Source organism: Homalodisca vitripennis, chromosome 6 (assembly GCF_021130785.1).
Source record: "Homalodisca vitripennis isolate AUS2020 chromosome 6, UT_GWSS_2.1, whole genome shotgun sequence".
Taxonomy (NCBI): domain Eukaryota; kingdom Metazoa; phylum Arthropoda; class Insecta; order Hemiptera; family Cicadellidae; genus Homalodisca; species Homalodisca vitripennis.
The window spans coordinates 118,887,174-118,906,096 of NC_060212.1; the positions used below are offsets into that span (position 1 = coordinate 118,887,174).

General features: G+C 32.1%; 1 protein-coding gene across 1 annotated transcript; it reads right to left on the reverse strand.

Moving 5' to 3' along the window:
- Window positions 1-1,339: 1,339 nt before the first annotated feature.
- LOC124364825 (T-cell activation inhibitor, mitochondrial-like) lies at window positions 1,340-18,291 on the reverse strand. Its single transcript, XM_046820600.1, has 10 exons — window positions 18,093-18,291; window positions 15,561-15,699; window positions 14,928-15,051; window positions 11,247-11,517; window positions 10,835-11,055; window positions 8,723-8,814; window positions 6,632-6,732; window positions 6,214-6,357; window positions 4,733-4,864; window positions 1,340-3,700 (listed from the first exon to the last, which is right to left on the reverse strand). Exons 1-10 carry the CDS (start codon window positions 18,128-18,130, stop codon window positions 3,466-3,468), a joined length of 1,497 nt encoding a protein of 498 aa, XP_046676556.1. The 5' UTR covers window positions 18,131-18,291; the 3' UTR covers window positions 1,340-3,465.
- Window positions 18,292-18,923: the final 632 nt, after the last annotated feature.

Sequence of the window (18,923 nt, forward strand, 5' to 3'; positions counted from 1 at the left end):
ACTACAAATTTTTGACATCAGACTCAATGCATATAGACCAGAATTTATATTTTTACAGACACCGAAGACATGATTATAACTTAGTGAACTATTAATATTAATTCCCAGAAATTTTGTGGATCACACTTCTTTTAAGATATTGTTGTCAATTGCAATGTTAAATTCTTTTTTTTTTTGTTCAATATTGCTGAAAAATGAATGTAATTAGTTTTATTAGTATTAATTAAGAGGTTGTTGGCATTAAGATACTGGTATACTTCTGATAAACATGTAAATGATAATATTTTGAGTTTTTCTTTGATTACTGGATATTTTAACACTCCTATATATCATCAACCTAAAGACTGACTTTGGCAGACTGGCCTACAACTCTTGGTAATTCATTTAAGCAAATAATAAAAAGCAATGGTCCCAAAATAGATCACTGCGGAACACCAAATTTCACTTTTTTTCAAGTAGTTTGAGAAGTTACTTTTCTATTACAGTTATCAAGATAGCTGAGCTCGACAACTGTTCCCTGTCAGCAAGATATGACAAACCAGGACAAGGATCTATCAATCTGACCAAAATTAGCCAACACCTGCAATAATTAACTGTGTGACACTCTCAAAAGCTTTAGACTTAAAACTTTGCACAAAGCTTCATTTCTATTTAGCAAGAGTTTGATGATGGTGTATATCATGGTTTTGACTTAAGGAAACTTTACTGTCCTTGGGATTTTTACAGCACAGGGAATTTCTTCTGAATATCGAATACAGTTCATAAATTTCTCAAACTTTTAGGAAAATTCAATTTCCTTGATGCTGAGTTAGACAATATAGGCTACTAGTTACTGGTATTTCAGGTAATCCACAGATTGGTTTGAATAACAATAGAATTGCTACTTATACGTAGGTCACATCCACAGCTGATTACAGTCCAAAGTTAAGGCAGTAACCTCCAAGGGTTCACTTCAGGTGGTACACAGCAGCAGGTAAACGTCCAATCAGATGTTCCAGGTAGATAGGGAGTCATGTACGCAGACATACTTAGAGGCACACAAACAACTCCCGTACAAATCCCTCATGGAGATTCACTTCCAACTCTCAAGGTTAAAATTATAGGAGAAGAAAGTGGTGTTGAGCATGGTGAACCATATCAGTGAACATCCAAGTCTAACAGGAAAATCGGAGTTAATTGTTGTTTGGCCAGTTGGAGCTGCAGCTTGTTTGATAATCAACTGATAAGGGGTTTCCAGGTTGATCAGGCTTGTGTGCCAACATGACTAAAATTAAAATATAACTCACCTTTAAGAAAATATTCACACAAAGGTAATTGGAAACATTAAAAGAAACACATGTAATTTATTTATGAAATTATATTTCACAATATCACAAAAATCCCAACAATTTTATATTACAACTTTGATTGTGTGACAATTATTATCAGTTTAGAATTGGACTTAACACAAATGGTACCAAACCAAACAGTTAAACAAACTGTGGTGTTATAACTTCTGTATACATAAGCCAAAGAAAGGTTTTTTGTGTCTCCAGTATTACATTGTTGGCACAAAATAAATTTTGACTCAAAGAGTTCAGTGATGATGATAATTTCTATAAGGGTTACACAGTTCGTTCTGCCTTAAGACACACATTTTCTACCAGCTCCAACTGTAATAATAATAACATTTTACTAAGAACAAGTTATTATTATATATTAATAATATTCAATACCGTAGAAGACAGGAAAACTGCTTTAAGAAGTGTCTGAAGCGAATACTTTATTTAGTTTTAAGATTAAGTAAATTAATTGTTTAGTTTTTGTTCCTCTCTAAACCAGGTGTATTGAAACTAAGTAAGCAGCTTCTAGTGGTCTAAACATGCATTGCTGTATTGTCAGGGTATAGAGAATTGTAAAAATCAATGGCAATAAAAAAAAATTACTAGACTTTTTTAGGGAAATTTTTACTTTCCCTCTTTGGTTAGGTAACACACCTTTCTCACCTGGGCTATAATGTTACATTATCTACACGGAACAAAGCTTTTTTCATACTTGCTTTACTCTTGGAGTATTTTTACTCTTATTAGTATTTCCAACTAGCAGTTCTATTTTATGTCAAGTTATTATATTGTGGTTGAGCCCCACAAAAGCTTTACGTGTAAACACTCTCCGTATTAAGTTTTTACTGCATTTTCGAGATGAGGTCACAATGAGTGAAATAATTCAACAATGGTCCTGTAGTTGTGAAATAAACCAATACTGATATTCTATTCTTTAAATCTACATTTACTAGACATTACCCCAAAATTAATAATTCTTTAATTTATTCTTGTTTTTGAAATACTAAAACGTTATTTTGCGACACCACTATCACTAAACACCTATCCTCTCTGAGACTCTTAAAAACAGTATTTATTACTCTTAACGTTTACACAAACCATAATATTACATAAGAAAAAAATTTGTATTGCAATTATTTTCAGATTTAAATTGTTTATCAATATTCATTTTTAGCACTCCATAGGCAAATTGAGTGTGACAGCAAATTTACAATGCAATACATATATGTAGCAATGTACATAATATCTGTATATTATATGAGGTTGAGTGGTAGAGAGGGCTAAATAGCCCTAACTCTGCTTCTTAAATAAAGGCATATTTAATTTCATTTCATTTCAAATTTCACGTTCCACTTCCAGTATTGAACTGCCCAACATTAGGTTTTAATACATTTTCTGGTTCTAAATCATGAACATTTGTATAATTTGATCCAATACTAGTTTTAATAAATATGCCCAAATCCAGTACAGTAACAATGTTTGTTCTAGACATGTTCATAATCTATCCACATAGTATGTTGTATTTTAATTTTTCCTTAGGCCTATTTTTCCGTTCCATAATTTGTAGAAATATTTAGTACTTATAATTTTGTTCTCATTCCCAATCAAGTAAAATCTGGCGTTATTGATTAAATTAAAAATATTTTTGATAGGCATAATGCCCTGGAAAACATTCATAAATATGATAAATAATTTGCTTTGATAATCTATAATTCTAGTACCTATACTAAAAAATTAGTTTTTAACTGGATTCTAAGGTGTAACCTGCTAACTAAATAAAGTCCAAAAGGTTAGTTTTATTTAAAACAATATATTTAAGTGTAGTGTAACAATTTTTACAAGATCTTGTAAAGGTTCTAATTTTAAGTAATATCTAAAAATTTAACTTAATATTAATAAAGCATAAACAGTTTTCCTGTAAAACAAAATAAAATGTACAAAACATATTAAATACAGGTTTTGGGGAAGTATTATCACTAAAATTAAGATCTAACTATATTTGGTTTTGAAATGCATGGTAACTTAATTTAAAGTACTGTATGACTCATTTTGATGCGAGTATTGAGATTCTAAATCCTTAAAAACTAGTTTTCCACCATTTTTAATCAACTTATATACAAGATTTTAGACTAGATTGGATTTATCAGAGTTTGAAGTTCCATGGGATGCACATCTGACCATCTGACATAACAGAGTAGTAGTTGGTGATGTGAAGCCGCGCCTGGTGCAGGTGCACTGCTAAGTGTTGTCGGTGATCCAGAAGTCGGCGCAGACATGCCGTCATAAGGTCGGGCGTCACGCTATCATCCTTGAGCAGTGCAGCCAACTGTAGCTCACTGACACACTGCTCGTGCAACTCTTTCTCTATATGCTTGTGCCTACATCATATTACAACACCATTTTTAACAAATATCTAAAATTGTTGCAAATAATTTCTATGTCTTTCTAAAGTAAACTAATGCTTCAAAATTCAATTCGCTTTAGTCTTATTAAAAATTATTCTTTTCCTTTTAGGATATATATATATATATATAAAACATATGCATATAATAAGCTTGAGTTTTCATCTATGTTTCATACTACAAATGTAGTATTTTGGACTTGTGTTAAATCTTGTTTGATCTGTGTTGATATACAGGAATGTTCATTTTAGCTGTACCACTATTGGTATCAAAAAACAACTGAATTTAAAGGAAAGTTTTTATTGGGACACCACTTACTTTTTGGTGAAAATATAAAACTAGATATGGAATTCAAAACTTTGCCCGCCATTTACCAAAATGGCCGCTAACTTTAAAATTTCTAATGGAAAATACTCTATATTTTCCAGCAAGTTTGGATCCAACACATTTCAAAACAATTTTACAGCAATTTTCTTTTTTACTTATCCGTTTAGGAGCAACAGCCCACTAAAGTGTCAAGAAATTACATGCTCAAGAAGAGATGAGAAAGCTCTAGTTTCCACTGCTCTTCTTCTTTTATCAAGACATTTCAAATGAGATGCCACTTTATGGGTTTTCAAATTTAAAAATTTTGAGCACACCATTATGGGGAAATTGGCAAAAGTTGTAACAGTGACTAAAAAGTTCTTTTCTATTTCCTAGAAAGATGTCTTGAGTTCCATCCCTCCATCTTTATCCATAAAAACTAAACAGAGTGTATCCATACTTTTAACTCACACTGTCTACTGTATATAAACGTAAAAATTCTTGTTTATTTTATGGTTTTTATGTTTTTTACATTAATTTTTTATGTTTGTACAGAGACTTTCTCTTGGCTCTAAAAGTGGTCTAGAAACACCATAATCTTGCCTACTTGTGTATATATATAAAAGGATTTAACAGAATAATTTCTTAAATTAAAACTTTAGAACCAGTTGTAAACATCAATGAAAGTTTTGCACAACTTACGCTCTATAATGATGTAGAAGTTTAGCAGCATTATCCAGATTTTCAGATATGAAGGTGACTAGAAGAAACGAAGGACAGGATGCAGGAACTATGAACTGGCCTGTAGGGGACACCATCAGTGGTCCAGCTTCGCTACAAACGCAGGATTATTGTAACTTCTAAACTAGCACTAATGTATTTATTGCTACTTGTTCAACCATTGGCTGAATACTTTATTAGGTTTTGTACACATTATATTCAAACACACTGCACCAGACATGGAACAGACTAATTTGCCAGCCGATCGCTTGAAACTCTTTGAAGCAAAACCTTCCTATGCAGGAGCAAAGTTTTTCAATACTTTGCCCGCATTCTTGAAGGTCTTGGAGCTGAAAGTGTTAAAGAAGAAGTTAAAATCTTGGTTAGCAGACAGACCCTTTTACAGTGTCAATAAATTTTTAACCTAGAAGGGGAGATCATGGAAATTGGCAAATAAATACTCTGTGTTCCAAATAATGCATAGCATGAACTGGCACTGACTTTGTTAACAGTTTTTCTTCTCTCGCTATCTAATGTACATGAGGCCAGTGTCTGTCTTGATGTTAGAACATAAAGACTACTGTATCTGTATCTTCCAATAAAATTATTGTAAACCTTCGGAAGATGGATGGGGTGGACCCATCTTTTCATTGTTAATGCTGGTACCATTTTATTTTGAACTACTCATTCAATCGGCCTCAAATATTACCAATATAATATATCAAACGTTGATTCGGTTGAAGTAGCCTAGTTGTAAATTTTGAAGTATTTAATATTCAACTAATTTTAGCACAGAACTACCAACATAAGAAATCAAAATTACACTGTAATAACTACTTAAACGTTTGGGTTGATATTAAAATCAGTTAAAGATTGTTAGACAATACTATCTATTTTACTATAGACATATACTTTATTAATAATATCATTATGACACGTTAGAGAGTCAAAATAGAAAGTGAAATGTTGTTAGGTGAAAGGTCAAATAAAGGTTTGTCACTCCATGAGGAGAAATCTTCCAGCGTCTGGAATGCGTGGTCCTGCAGCCAATACTGCAGTTCCCTCTTTATAGCTCCTGAGTTGTCTTTCTAGTATTCTGGCATCGTGTTGAACATGTTCATTCCGGCATATGAAGATTATTTTCTTAAATAGAGGTGTTGTGCAGATATCTTTGTTTTGGAGAATCCTTGGTTATGCAGTATAGAATTGTTTGTAAAAGGATGTTAAAAATTATATTAAAATGACTATAGTTAGATTCATTTTTGAGTGGAATTCCTTTTCCTTCATTCTTTAAAAATAAAAAAAATGTGAAAACTTGGTTTTTTCCAGAAATTATAAAACATTTTTATGATTTTAAAAATATTTCAACTGTTACATTGATGGCATATGGAAATTTAAATCAACAATTCTATTATTTAAGATCCAAAATCTAATCCACAGAAAGTGTTTGAGTCAAAACTTACGTCTCCACAACCAGTTCATAGTTCGCCAAAGACTCCGGCCAATGTTTCGGGTAGCCCCGGCGACCCTGGTAGTCACTCAGTGAAGTTGTTAGTCTGCGCAGATTCTTCTCATATTCTTTGGCCATAGTTTTCGGTTGAAATTTTCTAAAGAGAGACAATATTATTCCAGACTGTAGAACCAAGTTGTACCGAATGACGATAACACATGGGATAAAAATTGGATAAAAAATAATATTAAGTTGTACTGGCTAACTAGGTTGTGAAATGTTGCATTATATAAAATGGAACTAACTAACGGTACAAAGTTAATATAAAAAAAAATTGTAATACAGTATACAAAATTAGTAGATTTCATAGATGATTATTATTTACTGCAGCAATTTTAACCTTAATGTTATAAATTAAAAGTAACACTGACCTTCGAACAACTCTGATATCTTTCAAGACTCGAGAGGTTGCTTTCTCGAAGGCAGGCACAGTCAACAACACTTCTTCTTCTTTGTGCAGGTTTTTAATGAACTATAAAAGAAAATAATAATGATTTTATAGTTCCATAAAAATGTATGTTTTCTTAGAAAGATATAAAAATAAACTCATGAAAAGATAATAACAAATTTTTAAGATAAACTTTTTTTTAATAAAAAATAAAGTAAAATCCAATAGGAATACAAAAATGATACTTAAAAAACGGAAGTAAAAATAATTTATGATTGAAACAAATTATTCACAATCCAGAGAAGGTTGCATTTTGAATATAAATTTGTTAGTCTAACAATACATAAGACTGGTAACATATTATGATCAGAGTTTCATTTTATACAACTGAGAACTGTCCTCTACATAAGTCATCTCTTACACCAACCACAAAAATAAGTATAAGCGACATATCCCTTTTAAATTATTAATGGAAATGGACCTAAATTTACTGTCTAAGTTGCAGCAGCAACTGAAATGTTAATTGATGCTGTATTACCAACACAATGATTTCAGCTACTTGTAGATTAAGTTATGTCTATAAACTTTGTATGATCCTGGAATATTAATCTAGGATAGGGGGCTTCTCATATTAGTAAGTTATATATATATTAATATAAGTTTGAAATTACACTGTATTAAATATAGAAATATATATATTTATTTATTACTTTTTTTACTGAGACAAAACTCAGACCAAATAGTTTTTTGATTGGCCTGATTTCATCTGTACAAAGGATTCAAGAAAAGAATAACTTTAGAAAATATAAAACTTAACAGTTATATTTATGTTTATATCACATCACTATTATTTTTTTAAATTAACTACGTTATTTCAAAAATCTACCATCCGATGTGTGATGATTGAAACTAAAAATACAAGATTTTTCAAAACTACTACTAATTGATCTTCATTAAATATAATAGCCGAGAGGCTAAAAAAATTCAACATCATCTACTAAATTATATTTAATCTTCTTCAACAGGGAGCTCTTTTTTCTTCTTTTGGTTTTTTAATGGAGGTAGAACAGGGTTTATGCCGTTAGGGGCACTTTATCTCAGATCTTGAACATTAAATAATTACCAACAACTGCATTTCCAGTGTTACCCTTGTGAAACTTACTGTGCAATATAACAGGTGATTAAAAGTTTCTGTACATTTTTATACGTTGGATGGTTATAATATCCACCACAGAATTATTTAATAATATGAAATCAGCATGCATAAAATGGTCTTCTTGTATGCTTAGTAAGTAACTTGGCGGACAATATAGTATAAACTTGTACAATTTGTGTAGTTTTTGACTACTAATGTACAATTGACTAATGTCAAATCGGGTTAATGAGACATGGCAGAGATAGAAAAAAACTCATATTGTGAATTGGAACAGTACATGATATATACACCATATCAAAGACAACACTGATTTATAACTGATGGTTGGTTGGTTAAAGGGGAATGGGAAACACAATGTTACTGATTTCATGTAAAATTCCACTTCTGAATGATTAACATCTAAACTTTTTTAGAACAACTTCATTACAATGGGTTTTGAAGCATTTGATTCTTATAGGTTATGTTTGTAATTAATTGGGTTTGCTCATTGAATATTTTTGTAATATAGTCTTTATGTTCAAGTATTAAAACTTTGTTGCAAAATTGCGAACCAAAATAATCTGTAATAAAGAGATATTTAGAACATTAAGTTTATATACATTTGAAAATTTTATTTCCATATCTACGAATTTATTATTTCAGAGTGACATGGTAACTCCTCTTTCTCTCTCTGTCTGTCCGTTTCTCTGTCCATCCGTGCGTGTGTGTGTGTATAGATTGTGTAAAAATTCCCAAGATACTCCACTACTGAGACATATTTATCTGCAGGTCTTTAAATAGTTGTCAAATTTTTAAATAAAACTGTAAACAAAATACAGTGGAAACATGACTATTTTCCATTTATTACATACATTATAAGTACAAATTAATCAGATATAAAACGTAAAATTTGACAGTAAGAAATTTGATTGAACTTACATCTAACCAGTGCTGTCTCACTTCTCCACTGTTCAGCAACACCTGTCCTTTCATGCTGACTCCTGTGTCATTACTGAACACCAGTGATCTTCCTAAATTATCAATTGTTCACTTTTAATTATAACAACTAAAAATAAATTAGATCACAATAAAAACTTGTATTATTTCAATTTATAATCTTATCTTGTATGTACATTATGTTAAACATGTAATAATATTTCCAAATATGTAAATTGTAAAATATTAAAATGATAGTGAAAGCATGTTGTATAAAAAATACAAATGAAATTTCAAATTATTTCACATGATAGAGGTTCAAAAAGATACATTTTTGAAGCTTAATGTTTTAGTAAAATATTAGTTGAATAATCTTGAAAAAATTCACAAATACACTTCTCCCCATAATTCTTGAAGGCTTTGACAAAATTAATACAAATCTTTTGCTTTACCATTTGTTGGAGTTGGCTCTATAATATGTATTTGAATTATTCAAATACTTAGTTTGCCCATTGTGATCTAATAAACAGTTCTACAAAACTTTAGTACTTTTAATATTTGTTTAATGTTTGTATATATATATATATATATATATATATATATATATATAGCCGATTTTAAATTTGAAGTTGTTTTACTTGGACATGGTTGCATATATTATTGTTTTGGGCCTTAATAGTAATGCTATAAATAATAATAAAAACACCAGGCAGTTTGATGTGTTACTGCTCTGCTGCCGGTGTGTAAAATAATTCGCACCTGCTAGAACACGTACTGGTTATTTGATCACTCCACAATGAGCTAACCTATTTTAAAAGGATTCATGGAAATTTATTTGTATCCCATAAGATGTTATAACCATAACTTCAGAATTAATCTAATTATTATTTAACAGAACAAAGGAAAACTGTAACATTTTTTGTCATTCAAGAGTAGAGATGATTTGGTTGTAAGTTCAAACAAGTTTGAAATCAATAAAACAAGAGTACAACACTTGAAAGCTGTCTGATCATCAGTAAAGATATTTGTCTTGTTCCTTACAAATGGAGTACTTTACAAGTTTAGGTTTGACATGTATTAATTGAAGGTGGTTCTCCACAAAGAGACCGAAATATCTCAAGATTTTAACTGTGTTACCAATATTTTGTCATGATGTGACAATTATAGCTATACAGATAGCTTGTTTCCATTTTTGTCAAAATATTGAAGAAACATGTAGCAGAGCCTAAAGAAATTAAATATGAGTTTCAGGTGATGAATGTTTGAATGAACGTACAGTTTTATAAGTGGCTCAAACATTTTAAAGAAGTGATAAGCAGTGTGGAAGGCACTAGGACAGGATAGTAAAAGAAAACGTGTGTGAATTATTGATGAGACAACTGACTAATGATGTAGTTTTGATCTTTGTTGTGAGTTACCTTCTATCACAAATGACCAACAATGTATCATAATACGAACTGGCAATTCCATCATAATAACACTCCAGATCTTTGCACACCTATACAGCTATAAAGGACCAATTTTTTATTAATCATCCTTAAAATTTTCAAACCTGCTTTAAGGACAATTAAAACAGTGCAGGGTGAAATGCGTGACATCAGAAGAGAACCGAATACTATCAAGTTAGGATTGCAACCTCGTGTATTCATGACCGGAAGAGGGCACCTTTCCAGAGGACTAATTATTTACCGTGGATCCACCACTAGATTTCCCCTATCCAAACCTAACCAGCTTTGATGAGGAAAAGATAAACTAATAATTTAGATATTCTGAAAGTTCCCTAACTATAACACTTGAGCCTAGACGATCTCAGTACCTGGCCTACTTTAAACGATGGCTGCACCACGACTCCGCTCGACGCTTGCTATCCTAGGCAGGAATAATCCTATCAAAACCTGTCCAGGAGAATTCCAGATAGTAGGAAGCTCCCATTGTTAAAGCTATGACCCAGCTGGTTATCATGTTCACGACTACTGATAGATTACGTGCCAAATTCAAATCTATAGTGGAACTCTCCGCAGGATCAAAAGTCTCAAACTATATATTTATAATAATTGCAGTCCTGTACTTTTGGAATAACCTGTCATATTTTCAAATAAACATATTATTCAGTACCTTTAAGAGCAGTCATCTGCTCGGGGTGCTGGGTAGCAAGAGACTGGAAACTCTGTAGGCAGCCACGGAAGTGTGCGATGTTCCAGCCGCAGTCGCAGGCCAATTCTGCCAACCCAAATCGCTGACACAGGCTCTCTTGTAGTTTGGCTACCTCTTCTCTCACAGGGGCCACTGCTGCTAACTTCCCCCGCGCCTCACTTTCGTTATCTTCAAGCCAGCTCCTGTCCACACAGCATCTTCTGATCTACCATACTACCTTCCATCTCTTAGTATTGTAGCCTATTTGACGAATTAAAACAATTTTAGCCCAGACATTTTTTAAAAGTAATAATTCTTTTTTAAAACTACTGCATGTGCAAAATAAAAAAAAATCATCAACAAAACCCCTCATTTTGAATAACACAAAACCTACCTCAGAGACTGAAATTCCTTAGGTGGTTTAGTTTTCCTTTCAGGTCTCTTGATCCTACTGTTGTAAGTGTAATCGTGCTCGTTATAGTTCGTGCTGGGTTCCTGAGTGTAGTTATACACCTTAGAACGGAAGGAAGGTTCAGGCTTGTGCGCAGGAGTCGGTGCAATTTTGTCCACATACGTTGTCGGGAGGTTACAAGAAGTCAGTATCACTGTCACGGTCTCCCTTATATCTGGTTTTACTAAGCTAATGTTTACTGATTTTAGACTCTCTGAAATCAAAGTTCAATTATATTTCATACTTTGGAAGACAAAACACATTTCCTAAAAACAACAATTTATTTTATACAGATTATTTTTCAACAATCGAAAGACACTCATTGGATCAAACCATCAACTACTTATAAAAAAGTAATTCTTAATAGATATGTTCAATACCTTATAGTCTATAGATATTAACCCTTTGCACTCGAGAGTAAAATTTTTGGTCACTACCAAAAACTCGGGCCTCTATTGAACAAGTACTGGCGAAAACCTCGGAGCCCTTTTTATCAATCTTGTTAAGGTTTTGTTAAAAAGTTGTAACTTTTTAATTTTAGCAGATAGAGTTATAATTTTGGTTTTGTTTTATTTCTCATAAACTTCTGTATTGTAAAAAAATATATATTTGGAATTACCTTATTTTTAATATATTATTTTAATTATAAAAAAATTTTTTTTGCAAAAACTTTTACAAAAGTTAACTTTTAGCTGTTATAACCGAAAAAAATTGCATTGACATTATATAGACTATTATTAATTCTAGGTTCCTTACATAATTGTAAACATGCACATAAAATTTCATAAACTTACCTCTATAAACAAAAATGTTGTAAGCAGTTTTGTAATTTCCGACAATTTCCCCAAATAGTGAGTTATTTGTCAAATGATTTATATGTTAATATTTACTTTTTTATACCTTTTTATGTCCGTAATACCGGTACTTTGGGATTATACCGATCACACCAGTATAAAGAACACAAAAATATATAAATTTATAGAAAAAAACATGATAAAACAAAAAACAACTCTTTAATTACATAATTACAAACTTACAACGATTATCAATGGGGTCAGATTCCGTTATATGCCCACAACGCTTAAACCTTTTTCAATGAACTTAGAACGTTATAAAACGATGTAGTTGAGTAACAGAACTAACATTCCATCAATCAACAAGCATTTCCAGGTATTGTGATCGGTATTGTTGTCGCTGTTATCTTATCTTTCTCGAGAATCCCGATTACGGCAGGCCGCGCGGCATCACATGATTATTTAAATTTTTTGCATGGTACATAATTGCCTTTCCATTACAATTCAATTTATATTTCTGATCAGCCCCTCTAGAATTTGATATTTTACTGATAGGTACTATCTCGGGGGATGTTTTTCTTTCGTTGACACTCCGGAGGCACTCGCATTTTGGGTGGCGGAGTGTGATCAAGAATAAAAACAAGTTTTGTGTATTGTTTTCAATAAAGAGTTTAGTTTTTGTTTGGTAATGTTTGTTTTTGTTGAATTTTTGTGTTTGGAGAAATGTAGGGGTAAAACACGGAAGTACAAAGCGACGCACCAGCTGAACGGGCAGCGAGACTCTGCAATCACGTTATCTACTAGACTGCTCGACTTTGACCTCTGTCTGAGGTTGGGGAGGGGTTTGCGATAAGACAATTCCTGTTTTATATTGACGAACTATTGTTCTACGCTAATCTAGTAATCAGTAGAAGTAAAATGTCAAATAACGATTCATGTCAGGGTGTGGTCGGTATAATCCCAAAGTACCGTAATACCTCCCTCACTTTCACTTTTGGTATCGTCAGATGATTCCGAATCTGATATGTTACTGACAAAAATATCACTCAAATCGTCAACATAACCTTATTGACTGAAATAATTTATCAGACTAAACAAAACAATGAAGAGATCAGCTGTTGAAGTTGGGATCAAATCAGCTGACAAAAAAAGGTGAAGTTGACAAACCTCTACAACACAATGCAAAACTACATCACCGCCATAGAATATAAAGGTTTACTATGTTTTTACATCCAACAATTATCCAGCTTGCGTATATCGCAAATTTACCGCATTTGGATAATTTATAAAGACAGTATAAAGGATTTACCAAACGTCCGAGGTTTTGGCCTAAACAGCAAACGTCCGAAATGTCGGACGTCCGAGGTTTTGGCCAAAACAACGATGTCCGATATTTCAGACGTTGGAGTGCAAAGGGTTAATATTGAGTACTCAGTGGTGCAGTGATTAATCCTGAAAGCATTATACCTGTGAACATTCCTCATTAAATAGAGGCTATGCATTGCAGCTATTATAGTTAGGTGAATTTACTGTAAATATTCTAGAACATGTTTTTTTCTTTACTTTAAGATAGTTATCAAGATTGGGGAAGTTATGTCAGGCTTGCGGCACGCTGTGAGTTGGTCAGTCATTGACCCACGCAACGGCAGCGTGCATTAGAGGACTCGCATAATAGTCTATTGATAGGGCTCGCTTTTACTGTACAATTTATCTTGTGTTATTTTTAACCCTCTCAGGCATTCATGATCAGACCTTCTAGAGTTTTTATATTTTACTGATAGGTATTATGTTGAGAGATGTTTTGCCATTTGTCCCGATGAGCGTAGAGTGCTACCTTCAGTACCGTCACATACTATCGCCGGAGGCATTACTGTCAATTTGTTCAACTAGTCCTTTTACGAGGTTTTTTTTGTAATTTGTCAGGTCTTCCGAAACTTATAACAGCGAAAGCATGCTCTGGATGGGTGGTCTTTGTTTAATCAGAAAGGACCTAGGCTGTTACTATAACTCTGTAGTGAACATATCATGAACCAAAAACCAGGTAGCTCTTTCAGCCCCTACATATATATTAACAAAATTACTATAATTTTGCAGCTTAAAAGTTTAAAATTATTGGGAAAGGTGAAAGTGTATTACATTTTTGGAAGAAAAGCTGTTAATGCTGTTGATTTGACTGATTTATTACTTCACAAATATTTAACAATCAATATTGTGAATTTATATAAAATGACCCGAAAACTAAGGCAAGGAAGGAGCATGGATCAAGCTTCTAGGATATCTTCTTCAGACAAATAACTGCCATGAAGACAACTTGTGCACATAGTACAGCAGTAGACACGACTGCTAAGATAAACATGGACAGACCTCATTGAAATTATACAGACTTGAATTTTTAACTACTATTCTATCTATGTAGTCTGCTAGCTACGAGTTAATATCTTAAAAGTAACCGGAATAACATTGCCGTGGAATGATGGGTGATGTGTTTTGAAACTAACCCAGAATTTCTGACAAAGGCCATTCATTACTAGTGATGAGTCACAGTCCCATGGTTACAACTCAGAAACAAAGTAAGTGCATGTTAACACTTTAACTTGCCATAATAAAAAACTACACAAGAACAAAACAGAGCTAGAAAAAACAATCAGTGCAAATGAACAGAACAAAGCAGGTCGACAACACAGGTGGCACTGAACTGGCTATGAGTTACACTATACACGTCTATTGGCAAGTGTGCATACTACACAATCCCTGCCCTCTGCAATGTAATTTCAGTTACTTTAGGGTATCACAGCATAGATACATTATTCTTTATGATTTTTTCTGGTACCTCTATTTATGACGACTCCTTGAGGCTTGAGATAAAATCGCAGTGTAGTGGGGCGCTGGGGTTTGTTTTCTTGAAGTGACTCCAAAATTGAACTCAAAGTTTTTAATGAGTTTTCGTTTACTGCCTGAACAACACAAAAGCCACAGTTAAAACTCAAACTAATCGGTTCATATCATATCATCACTTCTTAAAACAACAATAAATTTCATTTCACTTTCTAAAAAATTAAATTTTACACATTGTGATTTATTTTTTACTAATATTAGTAAGAAAAAGTTCAAGAATCAGTGTTAAATATATTATGTCTGTTTGATATATTTGCATCACTACACTGACATATAATGGTGGAAGAATTTCCCTGGTAAAAGCAGTGGTGGCATTATTCGGAAACATCAAATTTTTATTACATAGTTGCCTTACAATCTTTTACCTAGTAGCACTGAATATACCAAGAACTGACGATAAAATTATCCATCTAATATATTGTGTTTTATGTTGGTATAACTGTCTAAATAATTTTTTACAGACAAGGATTAAAATGTGCAGTCTGCGGAACAAGAAAGGCCTCGGATCAAACAGTTTTCTGTTGTGTGTTTTATTATGTTATTTAGCTGAAGGTATCAAAATACTCACCCTTTCTTGAGGGAATTGGCCAAAGAGATCTGGATGAACGGTGAAATAAAATGGTCGAAGAGCAGCAGAAACTTCTCCAGAGGTCAGGTAGCGACAGGCTACACCCATATGTCTAGAGGTCCACACATCTGGTTTCAACCTAATTAACAATTAAATGAACAATTAATTAGTGGAAACAAAATGTTGACAATTATACTTTGTCACATTCTTTGACTTGGTTGGAACTTGTTTCCAGTTAATCCATTCTAAAGTATTTTCCAATTACATTACTTAGTAAAACATTCATTAATGATAGATGATTTATAAAATAAAAATTTAAATATCAATATAACAACTTGTTATTGTAGCTTTTTTGCAGAGATTTCGCCAAGTGTAATACATATATACAGGGTATTCTGAAAAGGGTGTCACAAACTACTGACCAGTGGACCTTCTTTTACATATTTTCAATGTTGACAACAACAAAATCAGGAAATGGAAATACATACCACAACATAATTATAACTACAATATAGCAGGATACAGTTGATTAAAAGTATAATCAACATGTATGATTTAGAAAAAAATTAATAAAATACTTCTTTACCATAATGTTTTTGATATTACTATGAATGAGTGATCTTGGCAAACATTGAAAGGCAATAGGAAAAACCCTATTGCGCATGACAGCATTTTCAGACATCTAAACATAGTGAACACAGCAGCAGTATAAGAGTTAAGTTGGAAAATATGTTCAATATGAGAACTCAATTTGAACTTATTATACATATGAAATCCGAGAAAGTTAAGTGAATAAGATTCAAAGATTGTAACATCTCCGAGCACAGTGGCAATCTCTGTCCGGTCTCTTCCAGGTTTGAAGTGCATAATTTTGTTTTCTCTACATTTAATGAAAGGTTGTGTTTAGAATGCTGAATTGATTTCTAGATGAGTATATCAATACGTCACGTAAATTTAGAGTATCAGCTCAAATCAATATATTAGTGTAATCGGCATACTCCATAATATATTAGTTGGTGTGCAGATTTAGATCTTTCACATACTCGAAGATTAACAGTGGAGCCAGGATGGAACCTTTGATTTACACAATAGGTGATTAACTGGCATAAAACTTGAATAAGGATATGAAAATTTAATACTAGGATATATCGTTCTACAACATGGAAAGGATTAAATTTTCCATAGAATCTATTTTCAGTTTTAAAATGAGTGTGGTACTTGTAAACTTAAATCTTAATCTGGACTATTTACTATTTCTATAAGAACCTGAATGAAAATTATTTTCACCATTACAAAAGCCATAAAGTTGTGGCCTAAATATATTTTGCAATAGTGGGCAGTTAATCCAAATGAATAGATGATATACTCGCTTAGTGGGTTATTGAAACAACATAATGCATTATAAAACCTTAATACGTTTTAAATTAATAGGCTTGTTAAATCTCATGCAGTGTGAAGCAATTTCTTCAAAGGTTTAACCCTACAACTGGCAGTCGCCTGATTATCAGTCGATATTAATGTTTCTGTAGTGGCAGTCGCCTGAAAATCAGTCGATTTGACACGTGCCCGTTTGACATCTGTTATAATCAATACACGAACTAAACTGCAATGATTCTACCACTGGAATCAGAAATAGTTGCTGATTTGATCGATGTATTTTGTTTTGTTTTGTATGCCATGATTTAAGTATGACATATTGAAAACGAGAGTTGTTTGTAAACAGTCGGCCATTTTTGTTGTATTGTTACCCGGTCGCGTTATTCTTGTCCATCTAAAACGTAAGTTTATTACATGAAATAAGTGTGTTTATTTATGCGTATAAATTCTCGTATATTGTGTTTTATCAGTTTATTTTGTCATGTTATGAAGAAATATATGTGAAAAAATATATTAGTGAGATTTTGTGTTCTAGGCTATGTGCAGTGTTGTGATAGTTTTAGTTAGCTTTAGGATCATTTTCATATGCGATGATCATGATATAACTTAAAGCTTCTTTATTTATTTTTATAAGCTTACTTTTAATGTATTTTATGAATTTTTCGAGTAATAATTAAGGTTTTGATGAATTTTTGTAACACAGTCGTACCCATAGCAACGAATTTAGCCGTATTGTACTATCTTCAGATTATAGAGTATTTCATAATTGTTTTAATTAAAAAAAGTGTAGTAAACTATACATTTTCTAAAACTATAAAAAAATTTTCAACATTTTGGGTATTTTGGAAATATTTTTTTTCACACAATATGTCTTTTATAGGTGCACCCCCACCACTTTTACATACCTTTTTTATTTTTTGAAAACAAACTTAGTAAAAAAAAGTGATAAATTTCTTATATTTTTGGGTTTTTATTTCCATGAATAAAAAGTAAATTTTCTTGTGAAAACAGTGATATATAATACATATAGGTTTATAATCAAATTATATTTAAAAAAAAATAAAAACCAATACTACTGCAAAACACCTCAAAATGGCCTGCCACTTGAGGAAATTTCAACTGCCAGCTCGAGGGTTAAAAAGAAACTGTGCTTACCATTGCTTTACTCGTCGACAAAATATTTCTGTAGCCATTACTGATTTTTAAATAGAAATATGTGACAACTCAATATTAACGATTTACATCTCAAATGAATATGCTCATTGTCAATATTGTCACCCTACATCGGAGAAAAATTAACCTAAATAACCTTCGAAGCTCAAATTTCAGAACGCAATATTCCTCACTAATATAAACAACGCTGTGGCTATATGGCCGGTTACCGTCTGTAGATTAGACAGACGGGCGATGAGTGGTGACGTCGACCGTGACGTAACGAAAGGGCAGCCATAACTGTCACATTAACACCAGTGCCTTAGAAATATAAAAAAACACAATTTGTAGACTATTTTATTAATTGCATATGCATTGCTAATGTATTGAACGTTAATGTAATAAAAGTGTACGCTTAAATAAATTAAAAAAGAATAAAAATATACAACTAAAAATTAACCATGTACCAGAATCTACACTTCGTAGTTTATTAAGATATAGTTTTGTTCTCGCAATTTTACTGGAATGTTTCAATTAATAGTCATTAAGAGAAATCATAATTAATTATAAATAATTTTTGTCATATTAAATATGTATGTCATTTAATAGCATAAAATAACTGGAACATTTGTTTTATTTACTAATAACACTCAAATGGTTATGATTTCATTGTATATTGTACGTAAGTGGTAAGAGGGAAATTAGTCTCTCGTCTTGAGATATTTGAAAATTAATTCTTCCATTTACCAATTAAAAATAGTTTTATTATTAATCACTTAAGTATTATCGGACTTTATCAGGACAGTAGGTTCTTATAGAAGGGATATTGGTACA

Coding starts and splice junctions, on each gene's coding strand:
- LOC124364825 (XM_046820600.1), bottom strand. CDS start 18,130: ATGGCTACAGAAATATTTTGTCGACGAGTAAAGCAATG. Junction 11,056..11,246: donor AAGGAATTTCAGTCTCTGAG/GTAGGTTTTGTG, acceptor CTGTGTGGACAG/GAGCTGGCTTGAAGATAACG. Junction 8,815..10,834: donor GCAGATGACTGCTCTTAAAG/GTACTGAATAAT, acceptor TTGATAATTTAG/GAAGATCACTGGTGTTCAGT.